We start from the raw sequence: 20,450 nt of genomic DNA, 5'->3' as shown, positions 1-20,450 counted from the left end.
CAGGGTGTTATATGCAAACAATGAATCATGGAACACGACATCAAATACCAATTATGTACTGTATGGCAACTAATGTAACATAATTAAAAAAAAACATAACAACAACAAATTGAACTTGAAACAAAATGTTGTTTCTTACATAAGTATATTCCTTTAGTCTGTTATAAAACAGAAATTAAATATTAAATCTTAATTATTTGAATATATTGTAAAACTCAAAATGTGTTTTTAGGGGCGTCTGGGTGGCTCAGTGGGTTAAAGCCTCTGCCTTCGGCTCAGGTCATGATCCCAGGGTCTTGGGATCAAGCCCTGAATCGGGCTCTCTGCTCCGCAGGGAGCCTGCTTCCCCCTCTCTCTCTGCCTGCCTCTCTGCCTACTTGTGATCTCTGTCTGTCAAATAAATAAATAAAATCTTTAAAAAATGTTTTTTTATCCTCAAAGGGTCTAAACAATTATTGAAAATGAAATATAATGCCAATTTATATTCTGCCTTACATTCTATGAGGAAATCTCCCCCAACCTGTTACCTTTGTTCTTATTTCTTGATTTTGTGGTTGAATATATTCCACCCGCTTTCTTATTTACATTTAGTAAAACCCACTCATTTCCTGTTCAGTTCTATATGAGTTTTGATAAATGTATATAGTCATGTAACCAACACCTAAGTCAAAATATAGGACAGATTTGCCCTCGTATTAATGGTATTGTTAGTGTTTGTTCTTGTGTGTCTGACTTATCTCACTTAGCGAATGCCCTGTGGGTTTATTTCTGTTGTTGCAAATGATAGGGTTTCTATTCCATTCGTTTTTGTTGCCTCCAATCCTTGGCTCCAAATTCCAGAACCCCTCTTCTCCAGCCAGCCAACAACCCTCCCCACGCCCCCCACCTGTCTAGATGGTCTCCACCAGAATGTCCTTCTATTTTGAGAGAGGGCATCGTTCTCATGTATCTATAGCATCTTTCTCAGAAACCAGGCTGGAGAAGAAAAGCTCAAGTGAGATGGTCACTTTTGATTGAGATCATAGCTTGTGCATCTACTCCTGGGAGTAGATTTTAGACCTAAAATCAGAAGCTCTGCTCTCCCAGTATAAAGGGCCATAGACTGGATTGGTACTGTCTTGTCCTCCCCATTAAGACTCACCAAGGATACAGCAGGGGGTTTCTTCCAGCTGAATTCCTGTATGCATCATTTAGGAAACTTAGCCTCAATAAGCTTACAGGAAATATGGGTGCAGAAGAAGTAGTGGGTGAGGGCCCAAGGCCACCCACTGGTGTTTTTTTAATGTTGACCACATTTCTAGAGAGAGGGCACACCCAATGCATGTGAGAAACCTGGTTATAAGCTATGGTTTTGTTGTGTTTTGTTTTATGTTTCTTTGTTTTTTGTTTTTAAAATCACATTTGACCTATGGAAACATGTAGATACCAAACCACGGAGGAGGAAGGCAGTGGTTCAAAGGAGACAATGAGGCAGGCTTGCCTGTAGATGACCAAGGTGTCTCTGGGCCAAGAGGGCATCTTGTCTCACTTCTCTCCCATAATACATCTTAATTTACTCATCATTGTCAGCCTAAAGCTCATTCATAGCATGAAGGTAAGGTTCCTAGTGAGCGGGTTCCTACGTCAGGAAAGAGCTGGTTGTCCTTTGGGGATAAAGTGACCAGGGGCAGAGAAGTAGTTCTCTTGGTATGGTGAGAAAGATCTGCTACTTATCCCTTCAGAGAGTTTGAGGGTCTATTCAAGAGGCTGGTTGCCTGATAACATGTTCCTGTGAGACTGTTTTAAAAGTTGGAGAAGATCCTTGGAATTCAAGTCAGCCTCCTGGCACCAGAAAGGATCAGGCTAGAATCTTTATGGCATGGCCCTAATTGGGGTTGGGTCTGTACTTTATTGTCTATGTTGATAGCCGCTAGCTCTGTTACAAAACGTCCTTCCTCTGTATTTTTCTTCTGTTGCAGATTCCTCCTCCTAGTCATTTTGGTGAGAGATGACTGGACAGATGTAGCTGGATGTATCGACCGTGGTGCAGTCAAGGTACACCCTGGAACGCTTCTGAGCAATCAGGATTCCCCACCCAAACGAGAGAAAAAAGAAAAGAAAAAGAAAAAAGAGAGAGAGAGAGAGAGACAGGAAAAAAAAGGAAGATAAAAGAGAAGATTCAGCCCAAATGGGACCCAAGGTAAGATTTATGAAGTATACAAACAAAAACAGACAAACAAAAAGACTGATAAAATTATATGACAAGAGAAAAATATATATAAATATATAAATAAATACATATATTTATTTATATATTTATACTTATATTTATATAATATATACTTATATATATTATATTTATGTATATTTTATTTGTATATATTATATATTTATATATATAATATATGTCATATATATAATATATATGACAAGGAAAAAATATATAAATATATATAAAATATATGTATTTTTAATATATATATTTATATATTTTTATCTTGTCATATAATTTTATCAGTCTTTTTGTTTATATATATATATATATATATATATAAAAGCAAAAGAAGTAAGAACCTTGTCAAAAAGAACTCCAAGTATAAGATTTATATACTATCAAAAAACAAAAAAAGATTTATATACTATCAGGACAAACACAAATACACAGAAACACTGGTGGAAGAAAAAGATGGGAGCGTGGTTATAGATTCTCAGTGTGGGCGAGGAAGGTTATTTTGATTCTTCCTGGATGTATCTTGATATCTTTGTTAAAGGACTCAACTTTCCTAAGATAAAGGGGGATTAAAAATTGGTTTACCTATAGGGGTAGCATTGATTGGAGAAAGGGGGTTACCTTGAAGTTTAACTCTATATGAATATTAGAAAATAAAAATAAAAAAGGAATAAACTGGACTAAACTAAACTAAAAATTAAAAAAAAATTTAAAAAATAGAAAAGCAAAAGTATCATATGGTTTCAGTTATTTGTGGAGCATAACAAATAATATAGAGGACAAGGGTAGATGGAGAGGAGAAGGGAGTTGAGGGAAATTGGAAGGGGAGATGAACCATGAGAGACTATGGACTCTGAAAAACAACCCGAGGGTTTTGAAGGGGCGGGGGGTGGGAGGTTGGGGGAACCAGGTGGTGGGTATTGGGGAGGGCACGGATTGCATGGAGCACTGGGTGTGGTGAAAAAACAATGAATACTGTTACGCTGAAAATAAATAAAAATTAAAAAATAAATAAATAAAAAAACTACTGAATACTCAAAAAAAAAAAAAAAGAAAAACACAGTTGTATGTATCAAAAAGTTCAGGTTAGAAGTTTATCATGGAATTTGATGTACTGGACATCTCACTGTGATGGTAAATAGGTTAAAAAATTATCTATATAAAAAAAGAAAAAAAAATGAACCAGAATAGTGGGAATGAGTTAAAAATAAAAGTTGTATCTATGAAGTAGTGGTGGTTGTTCTCTTGTAGTCTTTTTTTTTTTTTTTTTTCTTTCCTGGTTTGTTTTCTGGGGGAGGGGCCTGCCACGTGGGTTTTCAGTCAATGGTGTTCCCTGAGTTAAGTCCTCCCGCCCCCCTCAAGGGGGTGGGCTCTGAGGAAACCGTTTTTTCAGGCTTTTGTTCTCTGGAGGTTTTATGTTTGTTCACTTCTTTTCTCTCGCCTTGACAGCTTCTGATGGTTTTTGGAGGTTTAGAGGAAAGCAAACTGCACCCCGACCCCCCTCTCAGAGAGAAGCCTCAGTCTGCTCCCCTATGGGGGCTGCAGAGCCCATATAAATTCCCCCCTTGGCCACTGGCAGAGCAGGTTCCAAGTCACGGTCCCTAGGGACGCAGGATCTCCTGCTTGTACGCAAAACCACGGCAGCGGTGGCTGTCTGGGCAGCTCCAGACCGCCAGAGAGGTTCCAAGCATCGATTGCACGCTGAGATTTTCCCACTGGCCGGGGCTGGGAGTGCCTGGACCTTTCCGGGTCTAAGACGCCGGGCTTGCGAGCACCTCTCCCAGGGGAGTGTGTGGGGTGCGCGCGTCTCAGGCTGATAGCAAGGTGCGCATTCTGCCATCTGGCACGGCTCCCAGCCCCTCACAGGAGCCGGACTCCACGCGTTCTCGGGCGCGCTGGCGGCTCAGGGACCAAGACCTGGTTTCTCCGCTGCACTCTCTCTGGCTCAGCGCCAGGGGAGTCTGTCCTGGGTCCTGGGAATTAAGCCCCTGTCCCTAGGCGCCCCGATTCCCACAATCCCCCGCCCCCCTCAATCCTTTGCTCTTTTTGAGTGCTTTCAACCAGGCTCCAAGTTAATGCTGGTCCCCAGATGCAGGGCACTCTCGTATTGGGGTATTCCTTTCCAATCGGTCACCTCTGGTGGCTCCCTCCCCCTTTTGTTTATCTTCCATATCAGTCCAATGTTCCCACTCCGCTTTACCTGCCCACTGGCGTCTTCTGCCCCTGTAGAGATCCAGACGTGTATAATTCTGATCTCAGGCTGATTTCATGGGTGATCGGAGTTCTTTAGTAGGTAATCAGCCTACTTTAGGGTACAGGTTGAAACGGTGCCTCCTCCTACTTCCCCGCCATCTTGTCTCCCCCGGGTCTGTACTTTAGAGAATGGGTCTAATCTTGCTTCCCTTGTGGCTTTCTTCTCTAACTACTATTTTATTTTTTTATTATTATTTTTAATTTTTTATTTATTTTCAGCATAACAGTATTCATTGTTTTTGCACCACCCCCAGTGCTCCATGCAATCCGTGCCCTCCCTAACACCCACTACCTGGTTCCCCCAACCTCCCACCCCCCACCCCTTCAAAACCCTCAGGTTGTTTTTCAGAGTCCATAGTCTCTCATGGTTCACCTCCCCTTCCAATTTCCCTCAACTCCCTTCTCCTCTCCATCTCCCCATGTCCTCCATGTTATTTGTTATGCTCCACAAATAAGTGAAACCATATGATACTTGACTCTCTCCGCTTGACTTATTTCACTCAGCATAATCTCTTCCAGTCCCGTCCATGTTGCTACAAAAGTTGGGGATTCCTCCTTTCTGATGGAGGCATAATACTCCATAGTGTATATGGACCACATCTTCCCTATCCATTCATCCGTTGAAGGGCATCTTGGTTCTTTCCACAGTTTGGCGACCGTGGCCATTGCTGCTATAAACATTGGGGTACAGATGGCCCTTCTTTTCACTCCATCTGTATCTTTGGGGTCAATACCCAGTAGTGCAATTGCAGGGTCATAGGGAAGCTCTATTTTTAATTTCCTGAGGAATCTCCACACTGTTCTCCAAAGTGGCTGCACCAGTTTGCATTCCCACCAACAGTGTAAGAGGGTTCCCCTTTCTCCACATCCTCTCCGACACACGTTGTTTCCTGTCTTGCTAATTTTGTCCATTCTAACTGGTGTAAGGTGGTATCTCAATGTGGTTTTGATTTGAATCTCCCTGATGGCTAGTGATGATGAACATTTTTTCACGTGTCTGACAGCCATTTGTATGTCTTCATTGGAGAAGTGTCTGTTCATATCTTCTGCCCATTTTTTTTGATATGATTATCTGTTTTGTGTGTGTTGAGTTTGAGGAGTTCTTTATAGATCCTGGATATCAACCCTTTGCCTGTACTGTCATTTGCAAATATCTTCTCCCATTCCGTGGGTTTCCTCTTTGTTTTGTTGACTGTTTCCTTTGCTGTGCAGAAGCTTTTGATCTTGATGAAGTCCCAAAAGTTCATTTTCATTTTTGTTTCCTTTGCCTTTGGAGACATATCTTGAAAGAAGTTGCTGTGGCTGATATCGAAGAGGTTACTGCCTAAGTTCTCCTCTAGGATTCTGATGGATTCCTGTCTCACTTTGAGGTCTTTTATCCATTTCGAGTTTATTTTTGTGTACGGCGTAAGAGAATGGTCGAGTTTCATTCTTCTACATATAGCTGTCCAGTTTTCCCAGCACCATTTATTGAAGAGACTGTCCTTTTTTCCACCATGTATTTTTTCCTGCTTTGTTGAAGATTATTTGACCATAGAGTTGAGGGTCCATATCTGGGCTCTCTACTCTGTTCCACTGGTCTATGTATCTGTTTTTATGCCAGTACCATGCTGTCTTGATGATCACAGCTTTGTAGTAAAGCTTGAAATCAGAGAAATTAGAGAATCGATTCCACTCACTATAGCACCAACAACCGTAAGATACCTGGGAATAAACCTAACCAAAGAGGTAAAGGATCTGTACTCAAGGAACTACAGAACACTCATGAAAGAAATTGAAGAAGACACAAAAAGATGGAAGACCATTCCATGCTCTTGGATCAGAAGAATAAACATTGTTCAAATGTCTATACTGCCTAAAGCAATCTATACTTTTAATGCCATTCCGATAAAAATTCCACCGGTATTTTTCAAAGAGCTGGAGCAAATAATCCTAAAATTTGTATGGAATCAGAAGAGACCCCGAATGGCTAAGGAAATGTTGAAAAACAAAAAATAAAACTGGCGGCATCTAACTACTATTTTAATAACTTACATAGGTATATGACAGTTAGATATCTCAAGTCCCTTAGTATTGCTAATTCTTTCATTATATATTGGGGTTTCTTTGTTTTCTTATGAAGTTTACAATTTTTAATTGCTGGTCATTCACAGTGAGTTTTCCTACCTATGGGATTCCAATGTATATTGTTGTGTGTACTTGTGGTGAAAGTGTTGCCTTCTATTTGATTCTTCTGGAGGGCCCAGGTGTCTCAGCAGGCTGTAATCAATCTTACATTCACTTATGGTTTTGGTCCTACATGGCTCAGAAGTGGAATTTAACCTCACACTCTCGTGGAAGATATCAGGTTTCTGATTTTTCTTAAGTCTGCATCCAGACTTGCAGACAGGCAGGTTTGCATGTCATTTTCTGAGATGTGATAGGAGCAATTCTAGAGCCACTTTTTCTAAGGGGGAAGTCCTTCCAAAGACTTGACTTTGTCCACATGTTTTTCTTTTTCTTTTTTTAAAATTGTAATTTATTTATTTTTATTTTTATTTATTTTATTTTTTATTAATTTCTTTTCAGCATAACAAAATTCATTGTTTATGCACCACACCCAGTGCTCCATGCCATACGTGCCCTCCATAATACCCACCACCTGGCTCCCCCAACCTCCCACCCCCTGCCCCTTAAAAACCCTCAGATTGTTTTTCAGAATCCATAGTCTCTCATGTTTTTCTTGAGCCCATTTCTGTCTTAAGATCACACTTCTGGGACTACCTCTGTTTAGAGACTGTAAGCCATGTTGGAGATGATGGATTTCAAGCCATCACTCAATCTCTTAAAGAGTGAGCAACTCTGAGGATGTCACTAACAATTTATTCGCTTGGTACTTGAAAAAAAACTTCATTGAGATATGATTTACATACCATACAATTTACCTATTTATATAATTCAATGGTTTTCAGTATATTCACAGAATTGCTCAACCATTACCACCATGTAATTTTAAAATTTTTTCACCACCACAAAAAGAAACCCAATGCCCACTGACCATCATTGCCTGTTACCTCCCCCTCCCACCCCCCCAGTTCTGCAGGATCCAGGCAGCCAGTAATCTACTTTAAGTTTCTACAGACCAAAACGAACTTTTCACAAATTGTGGTAAAAAAATATGTAACTTTTTTTTTTTTTACCATTTTAACTATTAATTTTTTTTATTGTAACAAAAAACGCATAACATGAAATTTATCATCTTCAGCAATTATACATTAGTGTGCAGACATTCACATTGTTGCTCCAGAACTTTTCATCTTTCAAAACTAAACTCTATACCCCAAAAGACAGTTGCTCCTTGACCGACATAGGGTTTCATTTTAACCATTTTTAGTGTATGGTTCAGTGGCGTTAAGCACATTTACATTGTTGGGAGACCATCGCCGCCATCTGTCTCCAGAAATTTCTCAGCATCCCAAACTGAAACTCTGTATCCATATATTTGTATCATTATTCAAATCATAACATTTTTAAAAGTTTTTTTTTTTTCAGGTAATCTCTGCACTCAGTGTGGGGCTCAAATTCACAACCCCGAGATCAAGAGTCCCATGCTTTACCAACTGAGACAGCAGGTGTCCATCAAATCTTATCATTTGTGAGCATGTTTGCTCATGTGACAGGTGGATTGAATAAAATAAAATTCACATTGGGTTGCATTATGCTCCTGCAAAGAAGTGACTAGAAGTCCCCATACTCTGTCCCTAAGCCAAGCCTTACACCTAACCTAAGTCAACCCAATATATGAACTGTGTAGGCCAATGCACTCACCATTCAGTGCCTGGAATAAAAAAGACAGACTGGAATTTATTTTTACTATATTAAGGGAGAGTTATGCTGGTATGCTGGCCAGATGGGATGTCTCTGAGACTCTGAGCAGAGCCTATAGATGATCCTAGGCATGGTTTTTGGGACTCTCTGGGCCTCTTGGGGTTTGGAATTATTGTCAAATATGTTTATTTAAAGGGGACTTTTGAGTGGCTATCACTCACTGGAGTGCTTACTGGAGTAAACCTGTTTCTGATTGGCTGACATATAGAAGCAAGGAGCTGAGGGGTTGAATGGCCAAGGTGTTTTCCCTGAGGCGAGTGGTCATTGTTGATGGGTGAAAACCCAGTTCTGGTGGCTCCTTGTCACCATGGCTACAGGATAATATAGTATTTTCCTAGGATGGGAGGATCTTTTTATTCCCAGGGTTACAGCATGCTTTTCCAAACAAGCCCCTGGTGTGGATAAAACCATTTGTGTGAGGTTAATCTTTTCCCTCTGTCAGGATCAACCCCGCTTTCATCTCTTGGGTCCAAATCCTGGCTCTGATGTAAAGTCTCTGATTTGCCCTCGTCTGAAACTATGGCACTTCCTTGTAGTTTAACTGGCCCAATCTCTAACATTTCCTTCATCAACTTACTTATTCATAATCTCAGTAAATATTTCTGATATTTTGTGCCATGTAGACCTCATGAGAAATGCTACAAAGAGACGAATCAACAGACTAAGCAGTATATTGAAAATTCCCGGAGGAGATGCTTGTTTGGGTTGTTTTCGCCAGTCTATTGACTTTGCACTGGAGGCATGAGACATTTTGAAATGTTTCATATGTACAATGGAATATTACTCAGCCATCAAAAAGAATGAAATCTTGCTATTTGCAATGATATGGATGGAACTAAAGGGTATTGTACTAAGTGAAATAAGTTAGAGAAAGACAAATATCATATGACTTCACTCACATGTGGAACTTAAGATACAAAGCAGATAAACACAGGAGAAGGGAAGGAAAAATAAAATAAGACAAAATCAGAGAGGGAGACAAACCATAGAGACTCTTAACTATAGGAAACAAACTGAAGGTTGCTGGAGGAGAACGGGGGGTGGGAATGGGGTAACTGGGTGATGGGCATTAAGGAGGGCACTTGATGTAATCAGCACTGGGTATTATATGCAACTGGTGAATCACTAAACTCTACCTTTGAAACTAATGATACACTATATGTTAATTAATTTATTTTAAACAAATAAATAAAAAGAAAAAAAGAAACGTTAGTTTCAAAAGAACAGGAGTCTTCTTAACTATGGGGAAAGCATGTGTTAGTACACAAATGTCAGTGTAGGGAAAACTAGAAGTATACATGTCATGGAATATATGGTATGTTGAATGGACATTATTAATAATAAATTAGTAGCATTAATAATTTATGGAATTCTAAGTGTTAAGGTCTTACCTAGAAGGCAGTGAGGATATCTAGTTTTGCTGATAAATTCAAGACAGAGTGAAATTTTGAGCCAGACCTTCTGTAGAGGCTGGGAGAAAAACAGTCAGCAATGAGAACTGAGAATAAATTGCATGATTTTTTATCACAGGAATGTGTTAAGCCAAGACTATACCAAGAATTTTATCACCAACATCTAGAAAGGTGGTGTACAACTATATCGGATATGTATAAGAAAATGCCATTGGTTTGAAAATGGATCCAAAATTGTTAGTGCCTCTTTCTCTCTTTTGTTCTCCCAGTAGCTCTGCAGAACTCCCCAAGTGCCGACTCATTTCGAATTCAGTGATAAGTGTCTACCTTGTGGCTGTTTGGAGTTTGTCCAAAGGTCCACATGTCTGGCATTTCTGTTAACTCCAGCTCAGCTCAGGAAAATCTGGTCTGTCTTCCTTGTTTAGAGTCTGATGGCTGTGCCAATTTTCAACCAGTATGGCCAAGAGAGCCACAAGGACCAGCGCTGCCACACTCATTCGGATCAAATTTCCCATTGTGTAATCTTGTTTCATTATATCTGCGGATGCAATTCAAAGGAGATAGCAATCATTGGTCATGTTCCATTTTCTCCCAACCCAGAAGCCTTGAAAAGGAGATCATTTCCCTATTTCTTTTATTTTTTAATTTTTTTATTGTGTTATGTTAGTCACCATACGGTACATCATTGCAGTCAGAACCCCTCCTCAATGAGATCATGCATTCACGAGCACCACACCTAATCTTTGAACCTGGGTCAAAGGGGAGTCCTGTGAACAGGAATGAGGTGCTTAGGGGAAGTTGTGTTTGCTTTTCATTCCCTCTTCATTTCCCTCGAAGTCTAGTCATATCCTTGCAACACCTCCATACACTTGGAAGGCTTCATTTTTTCCTCCACACTTTCTTCACCCCACATAACACCCTGTGTTCCTCTTTCATACATGACAAAGGATACAGCACTGTTGATATCTGGGAAGTAGCTCGGAGAAAATTCTCAGATACTCTTAGGTAAATTGCATCTCCACTATTGTGTGATTGTTCAGTAGACATTGCTGTTCTCTGAATCTTTAAAAAATTTTTTTTCATTTGTTATATGGAATTTCTGGGCCCATGTTTCTTTCAAAGATGTAATAAAATACTGTGAAATGACAATGCTCAGAAATCATAGTAACTCTTGTTAAAATTCAGAAAGTAATTTCAAATGGATTTGGAATTTCAAATTAGTTCCTACTTACAAAATGCAAAATATTTTGAGTCTGAGTGGATAATAGAGGCTAGTATTGTCCAGACACTGGGATAGATGATTTCTAAGACAAAATACAATGACTATCAGCTCTAAAGAAAAAGACTAATAAATTCACTCCTCCTCCATTGATGCCCAGTTATCCATGCACTGTTAAATGAAAAGAGCACTCGAGCCTGTATGATCTTACAGTACCATGACCATTATACGTGCTCGGCTTGTACAGTGACTGGACAAGGTGGGCACAGGAGATGACTGTGGTTGGCTTGCTCAGCAGTCAGCACTTGCTTTCTTTTTCTGTAACTTGTCTTCTCCTGCTTAGTAGAGGGATGCAACCACTGTGATAATGGGGCTCATGTTAGAGTTTTTAGAGTTCTTCCCATCAGCCATAAGCTTCCAGCCAATCACTCAGAGCAGACACTAGTACAGAAGGTCAGTTCAAGGGTTTCCAGATGCAACTAAGGATGTGAAGAGAGATGGGTTAGTCTTTGAAGTGCTGCCTGAGGTCTATTGTCTCAACAATACCCCTTAACATGATTCTGAACTTTGGCTGCTCCATTCTCAACAGACCATGTGGGAGATGAACCATGAGAGACTGTGGACTCTGGGAAATAAACTGAGGGTTTTAGAAGGGAGGGGAGTGAGGGGATGTGTGAGCCTGGTGATGGGTATTAAGGAGGGCATGGATTGCATGGAGCACTGGGTGTTATATGCATACAATGGGTACTGCATCAAATACTTATGCATCAAATACTAATGATATACTGTATGGTGACTAACAGAACACAATAAAAAAAAGGCAAAGAAAAAAAGATAAAGGGCACCATCTGGAGAGCTCTAGGAGATGATGTGAAACTCTAATGGGGTGTGGGTTAAAGTCTTTCTCTCTTCACAGTCTCTACTGCCCCACTGTTCTTTCTCAGTGATTCTCTTTGTATTCCTGCCTGAGGCCAAGGCCCCGGGGGAGGAGGACACAGGGCTGGGCTGGGGTGCACCTACCTGTGACCTCAAGCCTCAGGGCGTCACTGGGGGCTGACCACACATAAGGGCTTCCACTGTACCAACCATAGCACCTGTAGTTTCCTGAGAAGCTTTGGTTCACAGGACCTAGAATGAAGTCACCTTGGTGTCCCCCAGTTTTGTTCTGTGACAGGGCAGCTCCTCCTTCCTTGGTCAGTGAAAATCCATCAAATGGGATGTGTGCTGAACTGCACCGCAGGGAGATATTCTTCCCTAGCATCACCACAGTACCCTGGTCAGCAGCGAGGAGGGGTTTGTTGTAGGAGCCTGAAAGAGAAGAGAGTGAGCTCTTAGCAAGATTTTTCTTCCTTTCCCGATTATACCCACCACTCCTATTGGAGCCATGGTAAGAGAAGGGAACACGCTGATGGTCCCTGACCCAAAGGAGTGGGAGCTGGGAACATCCCATTTCCCTGCCCCAGGACCCATACTCTGTCCCAAATTATTGCAGACAGAGCTGAGCAAACGAGCAGCCTCTGGGGCTTGGATGAGACGCCATCTTCAAGAGATAGAGATCTTGTTTCTAGAGCCATAAGACCCATGTGATTCTATTCCAAGTACAGCATGTGGGGTTCCCCCCCACACCACCAAGCAATCCTGAGACACCCAGGGCATATCCCATAATTCAACTTAATTTTGACACTATCTATCTGGAGACAACATCAGATCCCGCAGGTTAAGGGCTCAGTCCTGAGACTGCTCCCACTTCAGACACCAATCACAAGCCCCCTGTGTCACCTGTGGTCCTGACAGAATGGCTGTAAATCAGAAGTTCCCACAACGCCTTCTTTGGGTTCATTTGATTTACCAGAGCTTCTTACAGGCTCAGGAAATCAGCTTACTTGCTAGATCCCTGGTTTGTTGTCAAGGATACAATCAGGGACAGCCAGATGGTAGGGATGCATAAGGCCAGGTGCCCTCTTCAGGTGTGCTGCTCTACCACGTGCTCCCCAACCTGGAAGCTCTCTGAACCCTGACCTTTTGGGTTCTATGGAGGCTTCATTACCTAGGTATGGTTGATTAATTCTTTGGCCATTAGCCATTGGTTCAACCTCCAGCCCCTCCCTGCTCCCTTGAGGTGGGGTTAAGTGGGATGGAAAGTTCTAACATTGTAGTCACATGACTGGTTCTCCTGGCAACCAGCCTCTGTCCCTACTGTGGGGTCCAATAGTCACCTCATTAACATAACCTCAACTACGGTGGGAAGGGGTTTGTTAGGAATGTCAAAACATCTTTACCGTTCTTAATCATTCAGGAGATTCCAAGGGATTTAAGAGCTCTGTGCCAGAACAGGAGCAAAGACCAAATATATAGTTATTATTATAAATCCCAATACCACAAGCCATATTTGGGGAAAGTGGGGGATAGTATCCAAAGAGTTTGAGGAGCTGCGTCAGAGGCTGAGAGAGGCAACATTGTGTAAAAAGAACGTTAACAGGTGAAAAGACCGGGAAATTCAGAATGAACACTTCTAGAAACAAACTATTCTAGAAACACAGGGTCAAGCCACCCTGAGGACAGAGAGCTTAACATCTAGGGCTGGACCTGTCAGGGGAGCATAACTTCCCCCTCCTTAGGCACAGGCTGCCTTTACTGATTTCTTCCCATACAGGAAGGGTCAGGGAGAGAGACCTGCATGTGCTCTCTCAGCCAGGTGCTCAGACTCAGCACCAACAGCTGTGTTCATGTGTATGGTGTGTACCATAATGTGATGTGGTGAAAATGGCACTGTGCTTCTGTGGTCTTCCTCCAAGATGCCCAGGACCCCTGTCTCACCACGAGAGAAACATCAGACAACTTCCAATAGTGGGACATCCTACGAAATGCCTGACCAGCCCTCCTCAAAGCTGCCACAGCCAAGAGGAGCCCAAGGAGATATGACGACTGCATGCAGTGTGGGATGGGATCCTAGGGCAGATGAAGGATGCTGCATAAAAGCTAAGAAAATCTTTTTTACATTTTATTTTAATTAATGAATTAAATTATGTTACATTAGTCACCGTACAGTACATCATTAGTTCTTGATGTAGTGTTCCATGATTCATTGTTTGTATATAACACCCAGTGCTCATCACAACACGTGCCCTCCTCAATACCTATCACCAGGCTCACCCATCCCCGACCCCCTTCCCTCTAAAACCTTCAGTTTGTTTCCTGGAGTCCATAGTCTCTCATGGTTCATCTTTCTCTCTGATTCCCCACCCCTCCTTCATTTTTCCCTTCCTTCTCCTAATGTCCTCCATGCTCTTCCTTATGTTCCACAAGTAAGGGAAACCATATGATAATTCACTTTCTCTGCTTGACTTTTTTCACTCAGCATAATCTCCTCCAGTCCCATCCATGTTGATGCAAAAGTTGGGTATTCATCCTTTCTGATGGCTGAGTGATATTCCATTGTGTATATGGAACTCTTTTAAATTTTTATTTAAATTCAATTAGCCAACATATACTACATCATTAGTTTCAGATGTACTGATCAATAATTCATCAATTGCCTGCCACACCTAGTGCCCATCACATCAGGCACCCTCCTTCATGCCTCCTTCATGCATCCTCCATCCCCCATCCTTATTAAGGAAACCTAAATAAACTGCACTCTGGCACATGCTAAGCTATCCAGAGTGGTTCATTAATGGTAAGAAAAGTGCCATACCAACAGAGTGTCAACAAAAGGGGAGAGTGGGTGATAGGTATATGGGGCTGCTCTGTCCTATCTTCTCAATTTTTTCTGAAACCTGAAAACCTGTTCTAAAAGTCAAGTCTATGAAAAAATAAGAAAGAAAAAACACCCGAGGACTGGAGACCCTGGATGTGTCCTCACCTGTCACCACCAGCTCCAAGACTTTACTGTGCTCCGACCAATGGTCCCGTTTCCTATACTGGCACTGATAATGCCCTGCAGTGTTTGGATTCATGTGTTTAATGAGGAATTCAGCCTCATTCTGAAATCCCAGTTTCTTCTCTACCACCTCGAATGTGGAATTTCTCAGGATTTCCAGTTGGTACAAGTAAGACTCAGGTGTCCCCCAACACAGGATCTTCACAGACTCATTCCAGGGAATCACAGAACCAGGTGTGGCAGATATGACAGGAGTAGGAAAATCCCCTAGAAGAAAATAGAGCCCAGACTCAGGGGGTCTGCTGTGGAGAAACCATACTTCTTTCCTTATCTGTGGGCAGAATACAAATAAATTAAGGTATGAAGGACCTGCAATTCTTTCTTTTTAAAAATCTTTCTTTTGGTATTTTCTAAATGTAGTAAAATATACATAATGTAAAATTCACTACTTCAACTTTTTTTTTTTTAAATTTTTAGGTAATCACCACACTCACCGTGGGACTTGAACTCCTGACCAAGATTGAGAATCACATGCTTACTGACTAAGCCAGCCAGGCACCAACCCAACCCCCCATGTTAACCATTTTTTTAAGTGAACAGTTCAATGGCATTAATTACATTCATTGTATTGTGAAAACATGACCTCTATTTTCAGAATTTTTTCATGACTCCAGATGGAACCTCTATAATCATTAAGCAGAAACTCCCCTCTCCCTCTTTCTTCAGCCACCAGTAATAGCTGATCTACTTTCTACTTTCAAGGCACTCCATATCAGTGGAATAATACAATATTTGTCTTTCCATGTCTGGCTTATTTCATTGAGGATAATATCCTGAATAAGGTTCACAAATGTTGTGGCATGTGTCAGAATACCCTTTGTTTGAATGGCTGAATAACATTGCATTGTCTGTGTAGACCACATTTTGATTATCCACACCGGCCAATGGATATCCGGGTTGTTTCCATCTTTGGCTATGGTGAATAATGCTGATCTGAGCATTGGTGTACGGGCATCTATGCGAGTCCCTACTTTCAATTCCTTTGGTTATATACATAGGAATGGAACTGGTGGGTCATATGATAATTCTGTTTCTCCTTTTGAGGAAACAAACTTCTTCCTTTTCATGTTAATTTTATTTTTGAGATAAAATTCACGTAGTGTATAATGAACCACTTTTAAAGAGTATGATTTGGTGGCATTTAGTTCATTCACAATGTTGTCCAACCATCACCTCTACCTTGTTGCATTTTTATCACCCCAGAGGAGATTTTGTACACACTAAGAGGTCACTTCCCACTCTTTCTTCCCACAGCCCCTCCCTTAGCAACCGTGAGTCTGCCACAAAGTCTGAGTAGTGTTTTGTTGCCATGGAAATCCTCCTCAACAACTCACAACCTGCTCGTTCCTTTGTCGAGGTAGATCATCTATTTTAGACTTGATAGTGATGTGCCCCACTGCAGCTCTGTGAAGGAGGAAACACTCTGCCACGCTCAGGAGGATTGCCATCAAGGATGACCAAACTACTCCCTGTGGCCATGGAAGGTGTTGACTGTATTTACCAAAAATTGCAGGATTTCCTGTTATTCAGTACTATTCATTCACCAATACAACTGTGCTTTTTTTCTTCCAAAGTATATGGAGCGATGTCTCCATTAATGCAGACACAGAGTTCATTTAATACCATGACCTAAACCAATGGTTCTCCACTGGGGGCAATTTTGCCTCCCAGGGGACAATTTGGCAATGCCTGGGGACATTTTTGGTTGTCAGAAATGGGACAGGAAGCACTGTTGGCATCTACTGGGTAAAGGCCAGGGGTCTTACAATGCACAGGACTTCCTTCCCAACAAAGGACTATCTGCCCCTAAATGTCGGTAAGTCTGAGGTTGACAAACCCTGATCTACACAACTGGGGTAAGACCTTTAAGGGAATGATGATGTGGGAAATGTCAGAAAACCCAAAAGACTCCACCCCCAAACTACTAGAACTCATACAGCAATTCAGTAATGTGGCAGGATACAAAGTCAATGTACATAAATCAGTGACTTTCTTATACACTAACAATGAAAATACAGAAAGGGAAATTAGAGAATCGATTCCATTTACTATAGCACCAAGAACCATAAGATACCTGGGAATAAACTTAACCAAAGAGGTAAAGGATCTGTACTCGGGGAACTACAGAACACTCATGAAAGAAATTGAAGAAGACACAAAAAGATGGAAGACCATTCCATGCTCTTGGATCAGAAGAATAAACATTGTTCAAATGTCTATACTGCCTAGAGCAATCTATACTTTTAACGCCATTCTGATCAAATTTCCACCGGTATTTTTCAAAGAGCTGGAGCAAATAATCCTAAAATTTGTATGGAATCAGAAAAGACCCTGAATCACTAAGGAAATGTTGAAAAAGAAAAACAAAACTGGCGGCATCACGTTGCCTGATTTCAAGCTTTACTACAAAGCTGTGATCACCAAGACAGCATGGTACTGGCATAAAAACAGACACATAGACCAGTGGAACAGAGTAGAGAGCCCAGATATGGACCCTCAACTCTATGGTCAAATAATCTTCGACAAAGCAGGAAAGAATATACAGTGGAAAAAAGACAGTCTCTTCAATAAATGGTGCTGGGAAAATTGGACAGCTATATACAGAATGAAACTGGACCATTCTCTTACACCGTACACAAAGATAAACTTGAAGTGGATACAAGACCTCAATGTGAGACAGGAATCCATCAGAATCCTAGAGGAGAACATAGGCAGAAACCCCTTCGATATCAGCCACAGCAACTTCTTTCAAAATATGTCCCCAAAGGCAAAGGAAACAAAAGCGAAAATGAACTTTTGGGACTTCATCAAGATCAAAAGCTTCTGCACAGCAAAGGAAACAGTCAACAAAACAAAGAGGCAACCCACGGACTGGGAGAAGATATTTGCAAATGACAGTACAGACAGAAGATTGATATCCAGGATCTATAAAGAACTTCTCAAACTCAATACTAATTTTTAAAAAAATACACAAGTCTATAATCACAGGTCATGACACACAGTTTGCAGTGCAGAGATGTAGATCTTGGAAGTCTGATAATAGTGTAAGGGTTCAGCTGATACGAGGATGAGTAGCAGTTGACTAGGCAATGTGGATGGGCAGATCAGGAGCATTGTGGATAGAAGGGACGATGGGAGAAGGGTTAATAAAGTACAAATAAGTGAGGGACAAATTAAAGTACGTTCTGCATGGGTGCGGAGCAGAGTTTCAGTGGGAGAGCAGAAGATGGGTTGGAGGAGCAAATGCAGCTTGTGCGGGCAGTGCTTGGGAGAACCAGTCACATCAGTAGATTTATCTGAAGTTTGACCCCTGAGGGGTTGGAGGGAGATAAAGATACCTGTGCTTTAAACACTCAAGTAATCCAGTCTACAGTCTTTGGAAGGAGCTAGAAGAGGGAAGACACAGATGGACAAGACAGGAGTGGAGGGGACAACATACACTCATACTTGAGAGCTACTTGGTGTCCAGTACAGAGACAGCTTGTGAGGGTGGGACTAAGGTAACATCCCATTAGATGAAGCAAAGTGGTTAGAGTGGAGAGAATTAGATTGTGAAAACAAGCAGGTCTGACACAGGGACAGATATTGGGCAATCACCAATGGTTCCCAACTTCCTCACCCCTGCAGTTGTGAACAGTCAGTTAAATATGTGTCTTTGACATTGGGGAAGACAGTCTAAGGGAAGAAAACACTAAATCCAGGTCTGAGTACGATGTGTTTGGAGAGGGGAACACAGCAGAGATGCCTGGGATGGGGAATAAAATTGGAATTTGCTTGGGTTTTTGACTGCTCTTCCAACCCTTCTGTCCCAAGACATAAGGTAGCTGGGAGAGAGTTAGCCGAACACTTACCTTCCTGTGCCCAAATCTTCTGGCTCTGACAGAACACTGGAAGAGAGAGATTCATGAGAGATCAGTTCTCTGGTTTCCATCTTTATTTCAAGTCACCCTGCTTAATGGCATGCAGGGTGTAATTTTTTTCTTCCACAGCAAGCATCGCTTTGAGGCTCATCTTTCAGTTTTATCTTCTAGAATCCAGGCCCTGAGGCTCTCATCTATAGGAATTCTGGACCCCTCATGGATCTCTAGACAGCATTACATGGGTTGAATAGGTCCCATAAGCTACTTGGATTTGGGCAGACACAGTTATAGATACCTGGGCAAAGGCCAACTCTCTAATATGGAGGTTAGAATCTTCTGAGTCCTCATAGTAAGAGGGACATTGACTGTTTTGGGGCTCCCCCCTTCCCCTGGACCCACTTGCTTTTGAGGACTCACCAAGATAGAGAAGGATGGTGTCTCTGGGGTCCATGATTCTGAAACAGCCTCGGCCCAGTTAGTCTCTTGTTGGTGTACATTTGCAGAATGAGAGATCTTTGTAGACAGTAAGATAGGTCAGCAGGAAGTATGAGGTCAGAGTCTCTGGTCAGAGAATTTCTCCATCTATTGCCCCACAAATAATGGTTCCTTCCCAAGAACTTAGTTCTGGATAGCTCTTGGGTGGGGCCTGAGAGGAAACCAATCTTACTCCTTATGTTTCCTATGAGAAGTGAGTGTTTTTCTCATCTGATGTCTATTGGGGCTCAAATCCTTCTTTAAACCAGAGCCCACATCCACGTGGAGAGGCCTGGGACAGAGTGTCAGATGGTGCCATACAGACAGAGATTCGTCTTCATTGGACCATTAGCCAAAAGCCACATGTCCTTGCCTGTTATGGACCCATGTGCCCTCTCTGGAATTCAGGGACTAAGTATATCCATCTGGGCTTGATCAGGAAGACAATATACTCTTACACAGTGGATTTTCTTTATGCCAGCATGCAGAGGAATTTTCTCAGGAGCTATTCATCATCTGTAAGGAAAGAAAGTCTTATACCTATACCTATTCTTATCTATATATCTAGATACAGACACTGGATAGATAGATATTTAGCTGTAAGATGGGATGGGAAGTCAAATATTCCAAATCAAATTCTCTAACATTTGCCACATTTTCATTATAATACATACACTCTTGCCTTCCAATACACCAAATGCCCAAAGTCTTGAGCTTCTCCCATCTTTTGGAAGGCACCACCAACAGTCGGATTTTAAAAACAGTGAAAATGAGTCTTCAAAAGAAATGACTTTGCCAAAGACCCTGCAGCTAAGAAGGAGCAAAACAAAATTTAATTGTTAAACATCCAAAAAATATTTATCTCTGAAGCATGTCTTGGACTCTCCAGGGGAGATGCTAAGGTTATTTGATCACTTCATCCTGGGATGAGATGATCATGACCAAAATGTTACATTCCAATGATCGCTAGAGCGTGGATTTGTCTATTTGCTTGTAGGAACATAGTGACTTACCCTTGAGGGAAGGGTCGACTTGAAAAGACCTGAGGGGGGGCGCCTGGGTGGCTCAGTGGGTTAAAGCCTCTGCCTTCAGCTCAGGTCATGATCCCAGGGCACTGGGATCGAGCCCCGCATCGGGCTCTCAGCTCAGCGGGGAGCCTGCTTCCCCCTCTCTCTGCCTGCCTCTCTGCCTATTTCTGATCTCTGTCTGTTAAATA

The 20,450-nt window shown here is 41.7% G+C and overlaps 1 protein-coding gene across 1 annotated transcript; it reads right to left on the bottom strand.

Moving 5' to 3' along the window:
* Window positions 1-10,050: 10,050 nt before the first annotated feature.
* FCAR (Fc alpha receptor) lies at window positions 10,051-19,211 on the bottom strand (the record flags this gene model as incomplete). Its single annotated transcript, XM_080828625.1, is given in 6 exon segments — window positions 10,051-10,103; window positions 10,106-10,118; window positions 10,122-10,279; window positions 11,981-12,268; window positions 14,823-15,107; window positions 19,178-19,211. Coding segments are annotated over 6 exon segments (831 nt in total).
* Window positions 19,212-20,450: the final 1,239 nt, after the last annotated feature.

The sequence above is a fragment of the Martes martes genome, assembly GCF_963455335.1.
Source record: "Martes martes genome assembly, chromosome: 17".
NCBI lineage: Eukaryota > Metazoa > Chordata > Mammalia > Carnivora > Mustelidae > Martes > Martes martes.
This window is presented reverse-complemented; position numbering and strand designations above follow the sequence as displayed.